Source organism: Nansenia antarctica (assembly GCF_963989245.1).
Source record: "Nansenia antarctica genome assembly, chromosome: 11".
Lineage (NCBI taxonomy): Eukaryota > Metazoa > Chordata > Actinopteri > Argentiniformes > Microstomatidae > Nansenia > Nansenia antarctica.
Window position 1 is genome coordinate 11,361,167 of NC_137681.1, and position 20,000 is coordinate 11,381,166.

Here is a 20,000-nt window from a genome sequence, read left to right on the forward strand (position 1 = left end):
CAGGGATGGTAAGGGAACACTATAAGGGAACTATTCAGATTAAGATTCAGATTCAGATAACGTTTATTGCCATTATGCATACACATATAGGAATTTGCTTCGGCATTACAGTAAGTGCGTTTATACTTTTTTCACGTGTATACAAAAACAAATGCAAAAAACATGGACAACACAGGACAGACATATATATATATATATATATATATATATATATATATATATATATATATATATATATATATATATAGTGCAGTGCAGAGTTTTTACAGTGAGTCCAGTGCATATTCAGTCCATATTCTATTCATAAGATGAAATAATTATTTATTATGATCAAACAAGCAGACCTATCCAACGTTTTTCCAGCATATGTGGTTCATGCCATGGGAATCAAACCCACAACTATAGAAATGCAAGTGCTACACTCCACCCGCCAGAGAAATTGAAACCAAGCAGTCATTTGTTTAATGGGTCATTTATTGTTCTCTAAAACTACTTCCTCCTGCACTCTCTCTCCAGGATGTGGGAATGTTAGAGATCCCTGCCGAGCTGTCGGCTAGACTCCGCAGCGCAGCAGGGAGGCAGCATGTCTCAGGGGTGACAGAGGTGGCGCCCCCACAGGTCAAAGTACAACACAACCTCGTCCTCCCCTTGGATATAGACAGCTACCCTTTCTCTCGATACGCTAACACTAAACTGAAGGTAAGCAGGTGACCCCTCTGAGCTCCCGATAACACACACACACGCACACGCACACGCACACACACACACACACACACGCACACACACACACACACACACACACACACACCTGTAGGAGATCCTCACCTCCTTATATTATCCTCTCACCTGTCGTCTCTGTCAGGATGGCTGGTGTCAGCCTCAGGGCCACTCCCTCCAACGACCTCTGACCTCCCTGGAGCCAGAGGACGCCCGCACCGCTCTGGAGATCTACAAACTGGTCAGTAGGTCACAACACAGAGTCTATGGCATTATCCTGTCTGGCTTTGAGTATCTCCTTTTATTGTCAAGTTAGTGTCTAAGGCGCCCCGCGGTGGTGTAGCGGTCTACGCACTGGCCACTAGTGCATGCTGCCCACCGGGGCCGGGGTTCGTATCCCGGCTCGCCAGATCCAGATATGGCTGGGGCACACACGGGAAGCGGCATATTGGGCGGCCGCTTCCGAGGGCGGTATAAGAGTATTTCTGGACAAGGATCCGTCGCGCAACAGCGCCCCCGGGGTGCCGGAATAACGGCGCTGGGCTCGAGGAGCCAGTCAGCTAGTCTGCCTGGCGGCCTCTTCTGGGACTGCCGGCCACGGGGTCGTGCGGCGGATCCTATGCAATAGGCAGGGGATAATTGGATGCTAGGTTGGGTTCAATTGGCTACCAAATTGGGTGAAAAAGGGATAAAATCTAAAAAAAAAAAAAAAAAAAGTTAGTGTCTAAGTTAGTATCTAAATTACCAAATAATTAGGCATACTGTGACATGGAAGTGCTTGGGAGCTTCTATCTCATGATGCTGTGGCTTTTTTGACACTGTCTATAATGTTTCTTTCTGATATTTTGGATTTTATGATACTATTATTCAATTGTCACTTTATTTTGTTGCTGCTGTTTGTGATGTGAGCTATTGTAATGCCTTAATTTCCCCTCAGGGATCAATAAAGTACCTACAGTATCTATCTATCTATCTATCTATCTATCTATGTATCTATGTATCTATCTATCCATCTATCCATCTATCCATCTATCCATCTATCCATCTATCCATCTATCCATCTATCCATCTATCCATCTATCCATCTATCTATCTATCTATCTATCTATCTATCTATCTATCTATCTATCTATCTATCTATCTATCTACTGTATCTATCTATAACCCTGTAAATGCATGTCTCCTGCAGATCCTGCGCTTCACGGGCGACTCTGACCTGAGTAGCTGGCAGGAGCAGATGTTAGGGAACTACATCGTGGAGAAGGGCCAGAGCAGAGCCCCTCTGCGGGATGAGATCCTAGCCCAGCTGGCCTACCATACCTGGGGCCGCGAGGGGGAAGGCAGCCTCCGGGGCTGGCTGCTCCTGGCCTGTTGCCTCAGTGCCTTCACCCCCTCCCCATCCCTGGAAAAACCCCTGCTCAAGTAGGCCTCTCAGTCTCTATTTAGATTGATAGATGATTAGGATAGGACCATTCACTTACTTAATGTCAAAAATGTAAATGTAAATGTAAATGTGAAATTGTGCCTGTATTGACACAAGCTACTGTCATTAATATGCAATGTATTATTTTTTACATTTGACACCCCTAGGGTGTCGTTAGCCGTTGAATGTATTGCCATGAAGGCCCGGAATTGGCCGAAGATGTGACAGACGTTTCTTTGAGGAGTCTATGGTAAAGTCAGTGCTTGTGTTGGGTGTTACCTGTGCAGGTATGTGTCAGATCGAGGACCAGGGGAATACCGTTCTCTGTGCCAGCACAAGCTGCTCACCTCCCTGCTGCTCCCCTCCCCCGCCTCCCGCCTCTACCCCCCCACCCAGCTGGAGTGGACCACCAACCAGCGCAGGGGGAAGATGGTCCTGGACGTCCACACCTTCAACGGTGGGTAAACGGGACTATGTCAATGCTATGTCATGTCAATGGCCTGCTTTTATGTCCTCTGTCTTATGTCACCTTCTCTAATACCTTGTTAAGACCCCGTTATGATCACTAGGGTTAGGGTTAGGGTTAAGCATTTCACTATGTCCATTACGGCTGTATGCGGTGTACGTGACGAATACAATTTGATTTGATATCACCATGCATCTAATCCTCATGTCATTTGGCCTTTTTCTGTCTTCCAGAGGAGAAGCTGACAGCTGCGGTGGAGTCCTGGACTACGGGAGAGCAGCTGGCCTCGTGGCTGCTCCACTTCAGGTAATGATCATGATAGAACATGTATGTGTGAGGGGTCTGCATATTATAATTAGTGTGTTGGAATATGTTGTCGAATGAGTCTTGACATGTTTTAGAATTTGACGGTGTTCTTGTGCGTGTTTGTGTGTGTGTGGGTGTGTGTTTGTGTGTGTGTGGGTGTGTGTTTGTGTGTCTGTGTGTGTGTGTGTGTGTGTGTGTCTGTGTGTGTATGTGTGTGCGTGCTTGCGTCTGTGTGTGTGTGTGTGTGTGTGTGTGTGTGTGTGTGTGTGCGTGTGTGTGTGTGCGTGTGCGTGTGTGCGTGTGCGCGTGTTTGTGTGTCTGTGTGTGTATGTGTGTGCGTGCTTGCGTCTGTGTGTGTGTGTGTGTGTGTGTGTGTGCGTGTGCGTGTGTGTGTGTGTGTGTGTGTGTGTGTGTGTGACCCCTTCTCTCCATGTCTTCCAGAGGCCTCTCGGAGGCTCCGCGGGGCTGGTCTGTGTCTCTGCTGGCTGATGAGGGCTGGTCAGACCTGACCGGCTGTGACTTTGTCATGGACCTGCTGGCCGGAGCAGAGACTGACGGACCCCCAGGGACGTCCTCCTCTCCCCCTGACTACCTGTTCAGCAACGACAGGGACAGGTGAGACGTGGGCACACACACACACACACACACACACACACACTCCCTCTCCCCCTAACTACCTCACACACACATCAACCCCCCCCCCCCCCCACACACACACACACACACCCACACTCTCTTCCCTCCCTGTGTCAGGATGATGACTACAGATCTGGATGGGTTCATCCCCCCCGCCCCCTCCATGCAGGCCCCTGGCTTCCCCCCCGCCCCCTCCATGCAGGCCCCTGGCCTCCCCCCCGCCGCCTTCGACGAAGGCCCTTGGGGCGGAAGCGGAAGAGACTACCAACCATCGGAAGGTATAGGCCTCCACCCCTACAGTTGAAGTCAGTTTAGATACACCTAGAAGCTTCTAAAGCCATGACATCATTTTCTGGAATTTTCCAAGCTGTTTTAAAGGCACAGTCAACTTAGTGTATGTTAACTTCTGACCCACTGGAATTGTGTTATAGTGAATTAGAAGTGAAATAATCTGACTGCAAACAATTGTTGGTGAAATGACTTGCGTCATCCACAAAGTCTAACCGACTTGCCAAAACTAGAGTGGTTAAATAGTTTTTTTTAATGACCTCAACTTAAGTGTATGTAAACGTCCAACGTCCAACTGTCCCTCTCATCCTCGCACCCTGCCCGGCTCTATGGACTATCTGTTGAGTTTGTCTGTAACACCCTCTCCTCTGTCATCAGGTTCCCGTGGTCGTCAGATGGATGCCTATTTGGATGACATCTTTGACCCTGTGTTTGACCAGGGTCCGCCGGTCAGTATTGGACCACAGACATCTTGTGACACAACCCCATTCTTTGTTATGTGTCTGTAGCTGTGCTCTGTAGTAAATGGGACAGGTTACCCATTGGATTGGCATCTGTTCCTGGAATAGAACTAACTATGGGTGTACTTGATGTTGCTTGTATTGTGATACTACGGTTAGTTCATCTCCTTGGGTGACTGCATGTTGTGTAATTGTGGTTATCTAGCTAGAGTGTGGATTGTGTTACTGCGTGTGGATAATGGGTGTTAAATGTGTGGATTGTCTGTCTATGTGTGTGTGTGTGTGTGTGTGTGTGTGTGTGTGTGTGTGTGTGTATTGTGTTACTGTAGTGGTTGTGTGTGTCTGTTTAATGAAGTGTGTGTGTGTGTGCATTGTGATACTGTAGCGGTTGTGTGTGTCTGTTTAATGAAGTGTGTGTGTGTGTGTGTGTGTGTGTGTGTGTGCGTGTGTGTGTGTGTGTGTGTGTGTGCAGGACATGGAGAGAATGGCCATGTTGAACAGGAGGATGAGAGGAGGAGGAGGGATGTACTCTGGAGCAGGTGGACAGCTGCACCTCCCTCTCTACACCTCTATTCTCTCCTTCAGTCTTTACCTCCTCATAATCCGTGTCCAATGTGCATGTGTACCAATGTGCATCCTATTCTGAGGGATAATTCAAATAATTGATAAATGTGTACTGTATAATTCATAATAATAGTAATAATAATAATAATTATATGTGTACCGTAATTCCAGGTATTCCAATGACAATGCCAGGCTATGCCATGGGTGAGTGAGGAGGGGGCAGTGTTGACTGAGGGATCAATCAACATTCCTTGTGCTGTTCTGTATCTTTCCTACCGTTACCAGGTCATCATTTTCCCTTTTATATCTCACATGTTCCCATGTGTCCTAGGAATGCCCATGGCCCCTGCCATGCCCGGCTATGGTGCCATGCCCATGATGCCAAGCATGATGCAACAAGCCCCCATGTCTATGATGCCATGTATGTATGCACACACACACACACACACACACACTCATACACACACACACTCATACACACACACACACACACGCACACACACACACACACACACACACACACACGCACACACGCACACACACACGCACACACACACACACACACACACACACACACACACACGTCTTGATGCATAGTTATCTACCTTCCCTCTGTATGTAGCTATGATGCCCCAAGCTGCGATGATGCCCCAAGCTGCGATGATGCCCCAAACTGCCATGCCTGCACAGCAGACCCCCCAGCAGATGGCAGCAGCACAGCAGGCCTACATCAACCAGCAGGCCCTACTCATGGTGAGACTCGGGAGAGGGAGTTTACACAGGGAGTTTTCTCTACAAAGAAGAAGCCATTAATGAACTACAGTAAATTAATGTGTTGACTCCCTCCCTCCCTCCCTCATTCCCTCCCTCCCTCCCTCATTCCCTCCCTCCCTCCCTCCCTCCCTCCCTCCCTCATTCCCTCCCTCCCTCCTTCCCTCCCTCCCCCCCTCCCTCCCTCCCTCCCTCCCTCCCTCCCTTCCCTCCCTCCCTCCCTCCCTCCCTCCCTCCCTCCCTCCCTCCCTCCCTCCCTCCCTCCCTCCCTCCCTCCCTCCCTCCCTCCCTCCCTCCTAGGCCCAGCAGATGACCCTCCAGGCGATGAGCCTGTCCCAGCAGCAGGCCCAGGAGCAGCAGCTGAAGCAGCAGAAAGAGCAGATACGCCAGCACACCCACCGCACCCGCACCCGCACCCCCTCCCCCGACCCTCCCTCTCCCCCACCTGCCCGGCCAAAGACACACAAAGTCCAACGCGCCCCCAGCCAGAGGAGGCCAGAGCCACAGATACAGCACAATATACCTGAGGTGTGTGTGTGTGCGTGTGCGTGTGCGTGTGCGTGCTTGTGCGTGTGCATGTTTTGTAATTTGATATCCTTAACATACACAGCCATCACCAAAATTACAAAACAAGACACAACGAGCTACATTGTAAACATGTGTAAAAAATAAAAAAAAATCTGTGTTTCTGTATGTATCTGTATCTGCCTGATCAGCCTGAGGAGGATGCTGACTTCACTGATCCAGATGAGATAGAATCTTTCCAGGAGAAGAGGAAGTATTTCCAGAAGTTTCATTCCAGTGGGTCCATTTGTGTCATTATCCCTCGCAATGAATGTTGTTCTGTTGTTCTTGTTGTTTTAAAAAGTCGAAAAGTACCGTACGCATTGCCTTGATTTATTTGCTTATAACCTCAACAACCCCCTCTAACGCCCCTCCACAGCTGCTCCACCCAAACCCGCACCCAAACCCTCAAAGCCCCGCCCTGCTCCCCCCAAACAGCCCCGCTCCCCCTCACCACCGCCCCCCGCGACTGCAGGTGAGAATTCGAACCAAAACAAAGTTCAAAAAGGAGCGTTGGAGTATCCCAAGCCATTCTAAACGTCCAAATGATCTAATGATAAATCATGTACATATATTTATAAATGAATAGTGCAGAATATTGTTTCATACTGTACCTTACTGTCCATCCATACTGTACAGACTGGACTTATTGTTTCTTTCTCTCCTCCTCCCGTCCTCTCGACCTCTTCTTCTTCCTCAGTGAGACCCCCTCCCTCGCCTCCCTCACCTCCTGCCAGGCGGCCGGACTCCCCAAGACCAACCCCTGCCCCCCTCTCTCCCTCCAAACCCGAACCCAGCTCCAGCATTCGTGACATCATCAAAGAGTACCAGAGCCGCGCCAACCAGGACCCCAAACCCTTCGAGCCGGTCAGGTGAGTGGCTGACAGATCCCAGAACAGCTACTGGATCACCCTTCTGGATCAACTATGCTCTTCATGTCACACACCTTGGATGGACTGTGAGATACGTTTTGACCATTTAGCAGACACCTTTATCCAAAGGAATTTACAATTAGACATTACAGGGACAGTCCCCCCTGGAGTAATTTAGGGCTAAGTGCCTTATACACTAGTGATGGTGTTCCCAGGTGGGATTTGAACTCAAGACCTTCTGATCACCAGTCCAACTCACTACCCAAGACTAGGCCACCAGAGAGAGTGAGACAGTGATTCATGATTCGCATTTCAAAATTCGCTTAACTTTTATGGAAAACACCCAGCTTGATTCGCATTTCATGATTCGCATTTTACGAAATTCGCTTAACTTAAGGAAACACACCTAGTGACAGTCTCCCCCCCCCTCCCCTTTCTCCAGGGCCCCTGTCAAGTCCTTTGTGAAGAAGAATGACCCTAAAGAAGAGGCTCTGGCCATGCTGAGTGGCAAGGCTCCCGCCCAGCAGCAGGTGAGGAGCAAAGGCTGGGAATTACAGCTGCCATGGCAACAGTGGGGCCAGAGACACACCCTATTATGGAAGGAGGATTGTTTTAAGAGCTAGCATATCCATTAGCTTCCAGTAGGTTTGCCATAGTTCATTCATAGCGGTTAACCTAAGATAGCATATATCCAGTCGTTTATGTTTGTTTAGTTATGTGCTCTTCTTTTCTCTCCCGCAGAGACAGTGGGCACCACCTCCTCCAGTATGTACACACACACCCCCACACACACACACCCCCACACACACACACACACACTTACACACACACCCCCCCACACCCACACACCCACACACAGTGAAAGGAAATAATATACGTTGTGTATCTTCTTTATGTGTTCAGGTGTTTTACCTCAGAGAGAAATTCAACCACCCGTACATCCTCAATCTCCTATGTGAGCAGCTCTGTGTTGTCATTTCCTTATGGACTTATTCCTTATTCTCTCCAGCAGCAGAGACAGTGGACACCCCCTCCTCCAGTGCAGCGCACAAAGGCCCCCCCGCGCCAGCCTCCCCCGAAGCAGCCCTCTCCTCCCGCCAGCAGAGGGCCTCGCTCCATCTCCCACAGCATGAGGCAGAAACAGCTCTCCCTCGCCGACCTCTTTAGCTCCCAGCAGTCCAAGGACGCTCCGCCTGCTCCCCCAGACTCCCCTCCGCCCCCCCTCCCTCAGAGGATCCCTGACCCTCCCCCCATGGCGGCCCCCTCCCTCAGTAAGTTCTCCGGTCAGATCCAGCTTGTCTGATGTTGTATTGTGTTCCAGGTTTTATACCGTCCCTTATCGGATCAGATAAGGAAATAACTTCCTGTTATCAGCCTATTGTTTATTTAGTCTTATCAGCTACCTTGAGTGTCAAGTACTCTATCAGAACTAATACAAACATGACCAATGTGGGGCGCCTGGGTGGCATAGCTCACTAAGGCGGATGTTACATAATCGCAGGGTACCTGGTTCGATTCTAGCCATCAATCTATCCTCCATGTCATCCCTCCTCTCTCTCTCACTCATCCTTCCTGTCAAATCCTACTGTATTTATTCCAATAAAGGAGAAATGCCCTAAAAACATGTTAAAAAAACAAAACTGTGTGATTGAGGAATAAGTAAAACCCTGCTATGTGCACAGAGGTGCAGAGTAACATGTGTTGTATGTGTGTGTGTGCGTGTGTGTGTGCGCGCGCGTCTGTGTGTGTGTGTGTGTGTGTGTGTGTGTGTGTGTGTGTGTGTGTGTGTGTGTGTGTGTGTGCTGTAGATCGCCTGCCTGAGGAGGAGGCTGTTCGCTCCCAGCTCCACTCCTTTTCAGCCAGCGTCTATTTTTCCTACTCAGCCATGCCAGGGAAACTGCTCCTGCGTAAAGAGGTAGAGAACGCGTGCACACACACACACACACACACACACACACACACACACACAGTGAAAGGAAATAAGATACATGTTGCATGTCTTCTTTATGTGTTCAGGTGTTTTACCCCAGAGAGAAATTCAACCACCCGTACATCCTCAATCTCCTATGTGAGCAGGTCTGTATTATCATATTGTTGTTATTAGTGTTATAACTGTCAATAATACGATTAATTGAAACTGTTTTAGAACCCAAAATATACGCTTTTTTTGTTTTACTCCATTGTTTGTCATTGTAGACGAACACTGTATAGCTTCAAAACATTTCAAAGTTAAAGCTATCGTGTCCATGTCATGGATGGTCAGTCCTTTCATCTACAGCTCTGTCTATGACTTTTTAGAGTGGTTGTATTTCTCCAGCTGCATCCCTCAGCTGTTTAACAAAAAGGTGGTGGTGTGTCCACTCTGTTGTTGTTCGAATCCCAAATTGCCCCTTTAAGCAACATCTGAAGTGAGTCCCAGACGTAGGCATTTTTACCTTACTATTCATTATATTACCTTACTGTATATTTGTGTTTATTGGGGTTCAGATTATGAGAGACTCATACTCTGACACCTGTGTGAGGATCTCCAAAGAGGAGCGAAGAAAAATGAAAGATCTACTGGGTGAGAATCAGACATTTGTCAATGTTGACGCTTTAAGAGAGAATATAAGTTATATATACATATTATGGTTTATGATAATAAATATTTTGTGTTGTGATCCTTTATTTCACTCTCTAGCGAGTTTCCACGTGGGAACCAGTATGAGCGCCATCCAGGATGACACCATGAAGAAGAGGATAGTGATTGCCGCTCGAGACAACTGGGAAAACTACTTCAGCCGTCTGTTCCCTGTGAAAGTGAATCAGCTTTTTCACTTTTTCATACACACACACACACACACACACACACACACACATACACACTCACTCATATATTAATCTCTTCTCTCCTGTGTGTGTGTGTGTGTGTGTGTGTGTGTGTGTATGTGTGTGTGTGTGTGTGTACGCAATAGAGTGATAATGGGGACTCTCAGGTGTTGGGAGTCTCTCATCGTGGGATCCGTCTGCTGAAGGTGGTTAGAGCATCAGGCATCAATCCCAAACACCTGCGTCTGCTACTCAGTTACAGGTACACACAGACACTCACAGACACAGACACAGACACAGACACAGACACACTCACAGACACAGACACAGACACAGACACAGACACAGACACACACACACACACACTCACAGACACACACACACACACACACATTGTCTGTCCCCTAAATTTGTAGTGCATTCTATCAACATGTGTATGTGTATGTGTGCGTGCGTGTGTGTGTGTGTGTGTGTGTGTGTCTGTGTGTGTGTGCAGCTATGCAGAGCTGATGGCAGTAGACCTGAAGGCTCCAAACAAGGTGGAGTTCAGTCTGAAGAGTGAACAGCTGCAGCTGCAGTCACCCAGAGCTGCTCAGATCACCGCCATGGTCAGGCTCTTCCTCAGCGAACTCATCAAGGTATCCTGCCCTTCCTCTTCCTCACCTTCCTCACTAGTGTCCATCAACTTCGCTGAGAGTAGGCAGTATATATTTCCGTTTTCTCATCCTTCAAATAATTTAAACCACACCTCCGTCTCAGAACTCTGAACACGTGGTCGCTTTGAAGAGCTACGTGACAGACGACAAGAGCCTGCTGTCCTTCCGCAAGGGTGACATCATCCAACTGCTGCCCATGGCTGGGCTCCAGACAGGTGAGGTCATCACAATGGCCTTCGACCTTTCAACTGTGGTGTTCAGTGAACAATAACATAACAACAGTGATGGATGTAACCTCCCCCCCCCCCCCACCCCCTCTGTGGGTGTTGTTGCCAGTCAATCATTGTCTGTCTGTCTGTCTGTCTGTCACTGAGCTTTCCATGGTCATTGCCAGGTTGGCGTTTTGGTTCCATCGGGGGGCGCTCTGGCCTCTTCCCCGCTGACCACACCCAGCCGTCCGCGGCACCTGACTACCACTGCGTCCACCTCGACCGGCGAGACACGAGGAGGAAGAGCATGAGGGGCCCCAAACCTGCTGCCGCTCACACCCAGACCTCCAGGCCCGCCCCCCGCACCGGCTCAGCCCAGCCCAGCCGGGAGGGCTCTGTCCTGGGATCCACCCAGGGCTCGGAGGTAGAGGTCCTCCACTACCTTATGACTGAGTTTGCCATGAAGTACTTCCGGGATGCTGCCACCAGGTGAGGCATGGCAGGGGTAACAGGTTTAAGAACAGAAAAGCAGTATAATTGAGGTTCTGTTGTGTTTTTCATAAAGCGTTATCTAAAACACTACTACTACACCAGCACCTCACTCTCTCAATTTATTTGGTCCCTTGTTTCCCTCGTTTTCTCTCACCTCTTTCTCTATCTCCCTCTCTCTCTGCCACAGAATGGATGATAACGGTTTGCTGCCAGGCGATAGTAACTTCTTAGACATGGTCCAGTTCACAGATGTAAGATATGACGTCTCCAGAGTCCTGCTGTACATTTGTCCTGCCTGACTTCCTGCATTATCACTAAATATAACATTGTCTTAACTAGGTTCCCATTCAGAAGTCACTCATCCTCTACACTGACCCTGAACTCAATGACCTGGCTATCCAGTCCTTCATGAGTGAGTCTCTCTCCCTACACACACACACACACACAACACACACACACACACACACACACACACACACACACACAAATCCTCTGTTCCTGTGAGGATTCAATATTCCTCCCCCCAAATCTCTCTTTCTCTAGGTGTGATGCAGTTCATGGCAGACCAACCTATGAAGAAGAACCTTTCTGAGGGAGGCAGTCTGAACCATATCCTCATGGTCAGTCATTCCAACTGCACGCACACACACGCGCACGCACACACACACACACACACACACACACACACACACACACACACACACACGTATGACAGTTAGACATGGTATTATATCCTCATGGTCAGTCATTCCCAGTAGACACACACACACACACACACGCCTTACAGTTAGACATGGTATTACAATAATGAGTCGGTAGAGCCATCGATCTGGGAGTTGACTTGGTGTGGATGTTTCCATTGTGTTTGTGTTCAGCTGGGGAAGGAGAAGGAGTTCCTCAGAGATGAGATCTACTGCCAGGTCATCAAACAGATCACCAACAACCCAGTCAAGTGAGTTGGTTCTCAACGCTTAGGTTGTGGGTTCGATTCCCACTGGGAACATACTGAAAAATGTATGCACTCACTGCAATGAGTAAGTCGCTTTGGATAAAAGCGTCAGCTTTACATGTGTTGATATGTGTGAAGGATAGGTGTGTCTGGTTGTGGGTTTTAGAGACAAATAGTAACATTGTGTGCGTGTGTTAATGAATGTATGTTGAACCCTTGTTGTGTGTAATTGACATGTATTCAAGCATTTGTGTTTCTCCGCACAGAGAGAGCAACACCCGTGGTTGGCGTTTATTGAGTTTGATGGCAGGGTTCTTCCCGTGCTCTGGCACACTGACACCCTATGTCACTCGCTATCTGAGAGACGTCAGTCAAGACCGTACACACCCATACCAAGGTACAGGGCACACACACACACATACCAAGGTAGAGGTCACACACACACCCACACACATACCGAGGTAGAGGTCACACATACACACACACACACACACACACACACCAAGGTAGAGGTCACACACACACACACCAAGGTACAGGGCACACACACACACACACCAAGGTACAGGCATCATGCTCTAATGTCTGTGTCTATGTTCTGGTATCAGATCCATCTCATCTTTGTATTGATGTACATAATGTGATTCTGTCCCGTGGTCTCAGAGCTGTCCCATCTGTGTGAGGAGAACCTTCAGCGCACTCTGATCCACGGAGGCCGCAGACATGTTCCCTCACACGTAGAGATGGAGGCCATCTTGGTAAGTTAGAGAGATATAAATAATGCACACAAACACACACACACATTGTGTGTGATATGCAAAACCTATACAGTACTGTAATGATGAATAACAGAGAGGGGTGCGTGCGTGTGTGTGTGTGTGTGTGTGTGTGTGTGTGTGTGTGTGTGTGTGTGTGTGGCCGCAGGCTGGGAGGAGGTCTCGTCATTTGCCCATCCAGCTGCCTGGAGGTGTGGATTTCCCCTGCAAGATACGCAGCTTCAGTGTAAGTTGTCAACCCCTCTCCTTCTCACCCAGTTTCTCCACCTTTCTCTCCATCCCTCTTTCCAGTTCATAGATGTGTGTCTGTGTGTGTTTGTGCAGGTGGCACTGGAGGTGGTGTCAGAGCTCTGTACAGAGATGGGCATACAGGATCCTGCAGAAATCAAAGAGTTCTCTATCTATGCCAACCGGAGCCAGGGTGAGTCGGTGGAATTCAACCATTTAGTTTTTACCAACTTATTGGTTAGAAGTACTGTTGCCCTCCTCTTGTATCCATTTTCTATTTTTATATATAACTTTTTAAATTGTATTTTATTATCTCTATTTTTGTGTGTTTAATCTTGTAAATAATCTGTCTATCCTAGGTAGCTCTCAAGTAAAAATACAATTATTGATCTCTCTCTCTTTCTCTCTCTGGCTCCCTCTCTTTCTTTCCTCTGTCAGACGGGATAGTGCGGCCCATCCATCCAGACGAGTATCTTTTTGACTTCCTACTGGATGACGGCTCCATCAGCCTGTCCTTCCATCGAGTCATCTGGAAACACCCTCTCAACATCCACAATGACCTGTACCTAGAGTTCCACTTCCAACAGGTACCATAGCAACCATCCTCTCTCCTGACATAATGAACCTATCGCTAAGCCACGCCCCGAAATAGAAATTGTCCAATCATATCACAGCAAAAGTCACTACAGGTAGAAAACTCGGACAAACAACTCGCTAATATCTGATGGTGAAAAGCTTCTAGACGAAATATTCTTGTAATCTTTAAAAAAAAAACATGTTTATTACTTGCTGTGGTAAATCAGAAATCTGAAATTTGCCAACTCCCGCCATTGTCATTCAGTCACGGTCGGTCAGTCAGTCGCTGAAGCGTACTAAAGTTAACCCCTTGCTGTCCTTGTGTCCTGGACTGCAGGTATTGTGTGATTACCTGGATGGGAAGTTGCCATTACCAGGTAGTGATTCCTCGGTCGTCCAGCAGATGGCAGACATGGCTGCCTTGCAGCACCTGGCACAGGGCCTGTCACAACAGCCCTCTCTGTGAGTCACAGGCCACGTACTTTTAAGATGTATCCTTCCTTCCCCTGTCAATTCACTGTCACTTGACTGTCAATGGTCTGTCACTTGAGGAAAGGGGAGGGATGAGGGACTTTTCTCTTTTTCAATACACTGACTGAGTTATAAAGTCACTCATAGTTTTCGGTCCTTTGTGTCTGTCAGGCCTGAGCTGAAGGAGTACCTTCCCCGTAAAGAGGGAGGCGCCACTGACCCGGAGCAGATTGCCTCCACCTGTCTGAACCATCTAGAAGCCATGATGAGCCTCGGCCCCAGTGACGCCAAAATACGCTTCCTCGGTGAGTGGTCTCCATGTCGGAATGTATCTGCTCTCTCACAACGACACTCAACATGATGTTCACCTGCTCGTGTTTTAAAAACAGAGATAAGAGATACATTCAGGCCTCAACCTATTTGTTTTCTCTTTCTCTGCTCTCAGAGAGCCTGAGTGCCCTGCCCCTGTTCGGCTCCAACGTGTTCACAGCTCAGAAGGTCAGCCACCGCAGCTGCCCATCACCCTGTGTTGTGGCTGTCAACCAGGAGGGGGTGCTGTTCTGTCACCCTAAAACACAGGTACTCGACCCAACCCCCCCCCCCCCCCCAACACCACCCCCAAACACAAGTTTTGCAGGAACCAATAGGTGTATGGAAAAACAGTGTCTGCTTTACCCAGGTATAAAACTGGGATTTTGTAGGTAGTGGACCTGTTTCTAAAAGGCTCTTTACTTTTTGAGTTACCTTTTGTTGTTTACTATGCACACGCTGACTCTTGTACATGTGGACCAATATCCTGTCTGTGTTTTTAGGATCGGACATTTGTGATCCCTCTGGTGGAGGTCCAGTCAATGCGCACAATTAACCGCAAAAAAGACAAAGTGCCAGGGGTGGAGATCAAATATGGCAACCCAGCCCACTCCAAAACCATCACCATCCAACTCAAACAGGTAAAGAAGCATTCACCATGGCAACGGTCACTAAATCTAGTCTTTGAGGTGATGCAACCAAGTCTAAGTCTTTATGAATGAATACATGGCAGTTGAAACAGGAACAAACCTGCGCACCTTTTAGTTCTAGCTTCCCAGCCCAGGTTCATCAGTGGTTAATGTCAACATGTCACGTTATTCTGTGAGAGTGATATAGGGCAGAGGTGGTGCCCAACCATAGATAGACTCCCTATGCACTAACAAAGCTCAAATTACATGACGCTCAAGCAGCCATCAATTGGAGAAGGTCAGGTGGAGATGTCAACACAACAAGCCAGGACACGCACCATCTCAGATTGTCCTGAAATGGTTTCCGTAGTTAGTAACAGATAAGATTACCTATCCTGTCGAAATATACAGTAGTTTAATCCGTGAGTAAATTGCTTGTACTCAAATCAGCCTTTTTCATTTTGTGCCATTCGAAATCCTCTTTTGTTGATTTGACATGGAATGACCCTGTGTTTATATCCAAAGCAATTTCTACAGATGACAGTCAATAGTCGAATGTTCTCACAGTCAACCTTCTGATCGAGGGCATGACCTTCCTGGGTTTTGGGTCAACCAATCACCCTCTGGTCTCAAGTTTGCATTCTGTAATGTGTGTGTGTGTGTGTGTGTGTGTGTGTGTGTGTGTGTGTATGTGTGTGTGTGTGTGTGTGTTTGTGTGTGTGTGTGTGTGTGTGTGTGTACTCTTCCCTCACAGGCCAAGGAGCTGTGCCACATCATCGCTGTCATCATGGAGGAGCTGGTGCGACCGCCCAACAGCTCTGTTTCAAGCCGCTTCTAGATGCGTGCGGACACACACACACACACTCACACACACACACACACACACACACACACACACACGTCAGTCCGCCTGCACATAACACGACCTGCACCCGTGCACACGGGACCCACAGCGGCTTGTCCATTGTACTAGACGACAGGGACATAAGTGATGGGAGCTACAATGGGCGTCAGTTCGGTCGTCGAGTGTTTTGTTATCGAGTCCCCGGCCGCATGTGTCTCCATCTCAACGCTTACATAAGATCGCATTATTGCGGCTGACATTCATTTGTTTGTTTGCACCACTTTGTTGATACCAATTCTGAGTACTGCCAATATCGGCCCGATATTGCTGCTTAGTATCGGATTAGTGCATTTCTAACACACACACACACACACACACACACACACACACACACACACACACAAAACTCCCAGGACAGTCTGGGATAGGCGGCAGGCCTAAGGGAGTCTAGTATGTCAGTAACTGACTCATGTAACCAGAGGACATATACTTCACACTCCTTTGTGTTACTGAGACTTTAGATGGTAATTGATTGATGAAATTGGTGGTGTGAGAGTTGGGTTGTAGTTGCATCCATTGCAGCCAGGGTTCAGTTACCCTACCCCCCCAAACACACACACACACACACACACACACACACACACACCAAACTCGTCTGCCGAAGATCTGAGAAGAAACTACTGCTTATACTGTATGATCATGAAATCATCAAACTCTTTTCTAAAAAGACAAAAGCCTGTAGGCCTGCACTGATTATCATCAAACCAAATCAATGCCGTACGATTTGACTTTTCATTTTATTTATCTCTACAGCCTTTGAATACCAATGAATGTCCAAATTGGAATATTGCTTTGTACATTTCAGTTTTCTGTCAAATGCTGCAATTAAGAAAGAACTTTCAATCGTTCTAATATATCGTCTACAATTATTTGTAGACAATATTTGTATGTCGTTTATTGTCTTGTGTGGAAGATCCCATTGCATTGTTTCATTAAAGTTGGCCTGATGCTCATTGTGTCTCATTCAAACATTCATTGTGTCCCAAACCCACACACAGCCAGGCAAACTACTTGCAATACTGCTTGATCTTGCATCAGAGGTAGCAACACCAAACACTCTCTATGCCTATGTGTTCATAGCCAATGTATCTAGAGTCAGTTCGTGAGCTTAGAATTATAAATCTCCATTTAGGGTAGTTCAGAGATATTGAGGGTCAAAGTTTTTACATTCCATTATGTTTTGTGAGATGGAACCTTTGTATTTTATTAATTTCTAACAAAAAAATCAACATTTTAAAAATAACACCTCACAGGCATTAATAAACACCTAATGGATGAGATTATGTACAAAACAAAATGTTGACAAAAATGGAGATAGAACCTTATAATTCTAACGTCACGAGCTCTTACCTGAGAGACACAGCGAGAGTGTGCTATCGGATTTCAAAACAGAGCAGTATTTCCCCACCACCACCCCTCCCAGACGCACCAATCAGAAGATCGCTCTCTCCCACTACGGTCAGCCCCTCCAGCCCTCCTGACCAATCACCGCCAGGACCACATCGCTCCCGTCCAAAACTTGCAACTCCCCTCTCCTGTTTCTAACATGGCCGTCACTCCGTAGAGCAATACTGGATACGCGAGAGAGAACGGAGAGATTTTAACCGTGTAAACAAGAGGCAGATACTTATTCTAATCTCGTACGTGAGTATGCTGGCTCCAAATGCGCATATATTAATATTGTGTGTGTTCATACTGGTGTTATGGCGCTGTTGGAAGTCATATTTTTGCTGGTTAGTTAGCCTGCTGCTAGCTTAGACCTAGCGTAGCTGTCTGGCTGAGGACAAGACAGTGTCAAGCTTCTGGACACCGGCGAGGAGAAGAAGGACAAAGATATAAACGCGTATATCATTGACAGATAGCAATGACAGACAGCCGAACTAAAGTTTCGTGTAGCCAGCTTGTTTACAAATTGCTTTGCGCCAGTGAGTGTGTGTCTGCCACCAACCAACCACCATGGCAGAATATAGGCACTGATTCACTTCCTACTCTCTGACCAGACTGGTTAGGATGTTGAGTACAGAGAAGATGAACCTCGAAGACATAGGTATGAGCCGAAAAGAGAGTCTTCTTTTAGACCTTGAGAGAGAAAAGAGAGTCTTTTTTAGACCTTGAGAGAGAAAAGAGACCTTTTTAGACCTTGTGTTGTTCTAAGGTCACACTCCCGACCTCGTCCCATGGCCAGAGGATGCTGGCTCACGTGACGCTTTCACTTTTCAAAACGTGTGTGTGTCTGTGTGTGTGTGTGTGTGTGTGTGTGTCTGTTGGAGCAGTTCGCCGACTGCAACCCTACCAGCTGTGTGTGCCCCCCCCCCTCCCCTACTAGGCTATAGTATAGCAGCTGTCATACCACATTAAGCTGCTCTCACCTGTGTCCCGATGAAAAAACACCTCTAGCTTTTCGACCCGGAGCTGTCCTAGGTGACTGCTACAGGCCTGCTCGATGTTATTAATGTAGAGCTAGTAATATTGGTCAAGCTAGACGTAAACGATAGCCTACACATCACGTTGGGTGTCGTGTGGTGATAAGTAAAGGGTAAGGTAAACAAGCTCAAGCTGGCCAACGTAGACTAGATAGACTGAAGATCGCTCCAAGTAAAGCGCACGGTAATCCTCAGATAAGCAGGCTCGGCGAGGGATCAGCTGCGTGTCTCCCACGTCAGGTGGCTTTATGACTGACACGTCAGGACACGGGCCAGGCATAGTGCTGTTTACGACGTGGGGATAGTGTTTTGAGTCGGTGTGTGGGGGTGTGCGTGGTAGCACACAGACTGACTGAGAGTCTCCCTATGATTATATAGTTGCCACTCTACACTTGCTTGGTACATGCTTATTGTAGGGGCCTTAGAGATTATGGTAAATGTCAGGGTGAACTCATACATACAACATGGGTGTAGTTCCGAGCTCCACCTGTTTAGGCCTGACACAAAGGGTCTCTCTCTCTCTCTCTCTCTCTCTCTCTCTCTCTCTCTCTCTCTCTCTCTCTCTTTCCCCCCCTCTCTCTCTGTTCTCTCTTTCTTTCTACCCTCTGAGCCAATACAGACTGCTGACTGTGGAGTTATGTGGTTTTTGTGTTAAGAGAAGCTGCTTATGTGGCCAGTCTGAGTGAGGTTGGTGTCAGTAGATTATGGGGCTCAGGACCTCGCTAGTTAGTTAATGTACAATTGAAATGCTGATTGCCATGTTGATTTTCCAGTAATATCTCATAAGTCTGTCTGCATCTCAAATGACACCTGCATACGGGCCATTTTAGATTGTCTTTTCCTGTATTCTGTCTCTCCAACAGATCCATCCCTCCCATCACCTAATGAGGAAGACATCCCCCACGGCGGCCAGACCATAACTACAACTAGCCGCCTCAAACTCAAACTCCCATAGTGCTCTGCGAGTATCTACGTGCTCGGGTGTGTGCTGTGCATTCCCTCAGACTGGCAGAGCAGGCTGGGGTATCGGCGCCGGGAGGGGGACAGGGCGAGCAGCGGTCGTCTTCCTCCGGCCGAGTTTTGAGACTCGTCTGCGGAGACATCAGGAGGAGGGGGAGAGGGGCCCCGCCAGGCGTTGTTTGTCGGGCGAGGCGCAGAGCATGGTGAGCGCTCGCGGTTGCCATGGAGCTACAGGATAAGAAGCAGGTGAGTTCCGTTGCCTAGCAGCAGGACTTGTTTGTGAAACCCAGAGGCTCCCGCAGGAGTCACATTAAAAGAGAACAGAACGCTCGGTCTGCAAACACACTGTGACTCATCTCCATCTGTACGACTGGTGATTTTGGAGTGGCTGATATCCAGGAAATGGAAGAGAGATGCACTGAACGATGCACTCGGGGCAGCTGTGGCTCAGGAGGGAGAGACGGCGCCGTCTAATGACTTCAAGGTCGGCGGTTCGATCCCCTGCTCCTCCTGTCCACGTGTCGAGGTGTCGTCGGGCAAGC

General features: G+C 48.0%; 2 protein-coding genes across 2 annotated transcripts in view; both read left to right on the top strand.

The window, feature by feature from the left end:
• The window catches only part of myo15b (myosin XVB), a gene marked incomplete at both ends in the record, with an annotated part of 29,408 nt that extends 13,399 nt beyond the window's left edge, over nucleotides 1-16,009 (top strand). Inside the window, 39 exons of the mRNA XM_080542272.1 lie at nucleotides 1-8; nucleotides 517-699; nucleotides 863-958; nucleotides 1,907-2,139; nucleotides 2,428-2,597; nucleotides 2,840-2,912; nucleotides 3,354-3,527; nucleotides 3,666-3,826; nucleotides 4,215-4,277; nucleotides 5,193-5,282; nucleotides 5,484-5,614; nucleotides 5,933-6,160; nucleotides 6,349-6,410; nucleotides 6,576-6,671; nucleotides 6,934-7,068; nucleotides 7,511-7,598; nucleotides 8,078-8,339; nucleotides 8,877-8,983; nucleotides 9,085-9,144; nucleotides 9,556-9,631; nucleotides 9,749-9,867; nucleotides 10,023-10,138; nucleotides 10,373-10,514; nucleotides 10,636-10,747; nucleotides 10,927-11,230; nucleotides 11,421-11,484; nucleotides 11,573-11,645; nucleotides 11,777-11,853; nucleotides 12,109-12,185; nucleotides 12,449-12,579; nucleotides 12,846-12,940; nucleotides 13,107-13,184; nucleotides 13,283-13,379; nucleotides 13,625-13,773; nucleotides 14,100-14,224; nucleotides 14,405-14,538; nucleotides 14,679-14,812; nucleotides 15,046-15,183; nucleotides 15,926-16,009. The exon at nucleotides 1-8 is cut by the window's left edge and continues 58 nt beyond it. Of these exons, the coding sequence (XP_080398398.1) occupies nucleotides 1-8; nucleotides 517-699; nucleotides 863-958; nucleotides 1,907-2,139; nucleotides 2,428-2,597; nucleotides 2,840-2,912; nucleotides 3,354-3,527; nucleotides 3,666-3,826; nucleotides 4,215-4,277; nucleotides 5,193-5,282; nucleotides 5,484-5,614; nucleotides 5,933-6,160; nucleotides 6,349-6,410; nucleotides 6,576-6,671; nucleotides 6,934-7,068; nucleotides 7,511-7,598; nucleotides 8,078-8,339; nucleotides 8,877-8,983; nucleotides 9,085-9,144; nucleotides 9,556-9,631; nucleotides 9,749-9,867; nucleotides 10,023-10,138; nucleotides 10,373-10,514; nucleotides 10,636-10,747; nucleotides 10,927-11,230; nucleotides 11,421-11,484; nucleotides 11,573-11,645; nucleotides 11,777-11,853; nucleotides 12,109-12,185; nucleotides 12,449-12,579; nucleotides 12,846-12,940; nucleotides 13,107-13,184; nucleotides 13,283-13,379; nucleotides 13,625-13,773; nucleotides 14,100-14,224; nucleotides 14,405-14,538; nucleotides 14,679-14,812; nucleotides 15,046-15,183; nucleotides 15,926-16,009 (4,745 nt within the window). The remainder of the gene's footprint in view (nucleotides 9-516; nucleotides 700-862; nucleotides 959-1,906; nucleotides 2,140-2,427; nucleotides 2,598-2,839; nucleotides 2,913-3,353; nucleotides 3,528-3,665; nucleotides 3,827-4,214; nucleotides 4,278-5,192; nucleotides 5,283-5,483; nucleotides 5,615-5,932; nucleotides 6,161-6,348; nucleotides 6,411-6,575; nucleotides 6,672-6,933; nucleotides 7,069-7,510; nucleotides 7,599-8,077; nucleotides 8,340-8,876; nucleotides 8,984-9,084; nucleotides 9,145-9,555; nucleotides 9,632-9,748; nucleotides 9,868-10,022; nucleotides 10,139-10,372; nucleotides 10,515-10,635; nucleotides 10,748-10,926; nucleotides 11,231-11,420; nucleotides 11,485-11,572; nucleotides 11,646-11,776; nucleotides 11,854-12,108; nucleotides 12,186-12,448; nucleotides 12,580-12,845; nucleotides 12,941-13,106; nucleotides 13,185-13,282; nucleotides 13,380-13,624; nucleotides 13,774-14,099; nucleotides 14,225-14,404; nucleotides 14,539-14,678; nucleotides 14,813-15,045; nucleotides 15,184-15,925) is intronic.
• Nucleotides 16,010-19,680: 3,671 nt separating this feature from the next.
• Nucleotides 19,681-20,000, top strand: part of tmem94 (transmembrane protein 94) — a gene marked incomplete at both ends in the record, with an annotated part of 19,563 nt that continues 19,243 nt past the window's right edge. The window contains one exon of the mRNA XM_080541811.1: nucleotides 19,681-19,704. Within this exon, the coding sequence (XP_080397937.1) occupies nucleotides 19,681-19,704 (24 nt within the window). The remainder of the gene's footprint in view (nucleotides 19,705-20,000) is intronic.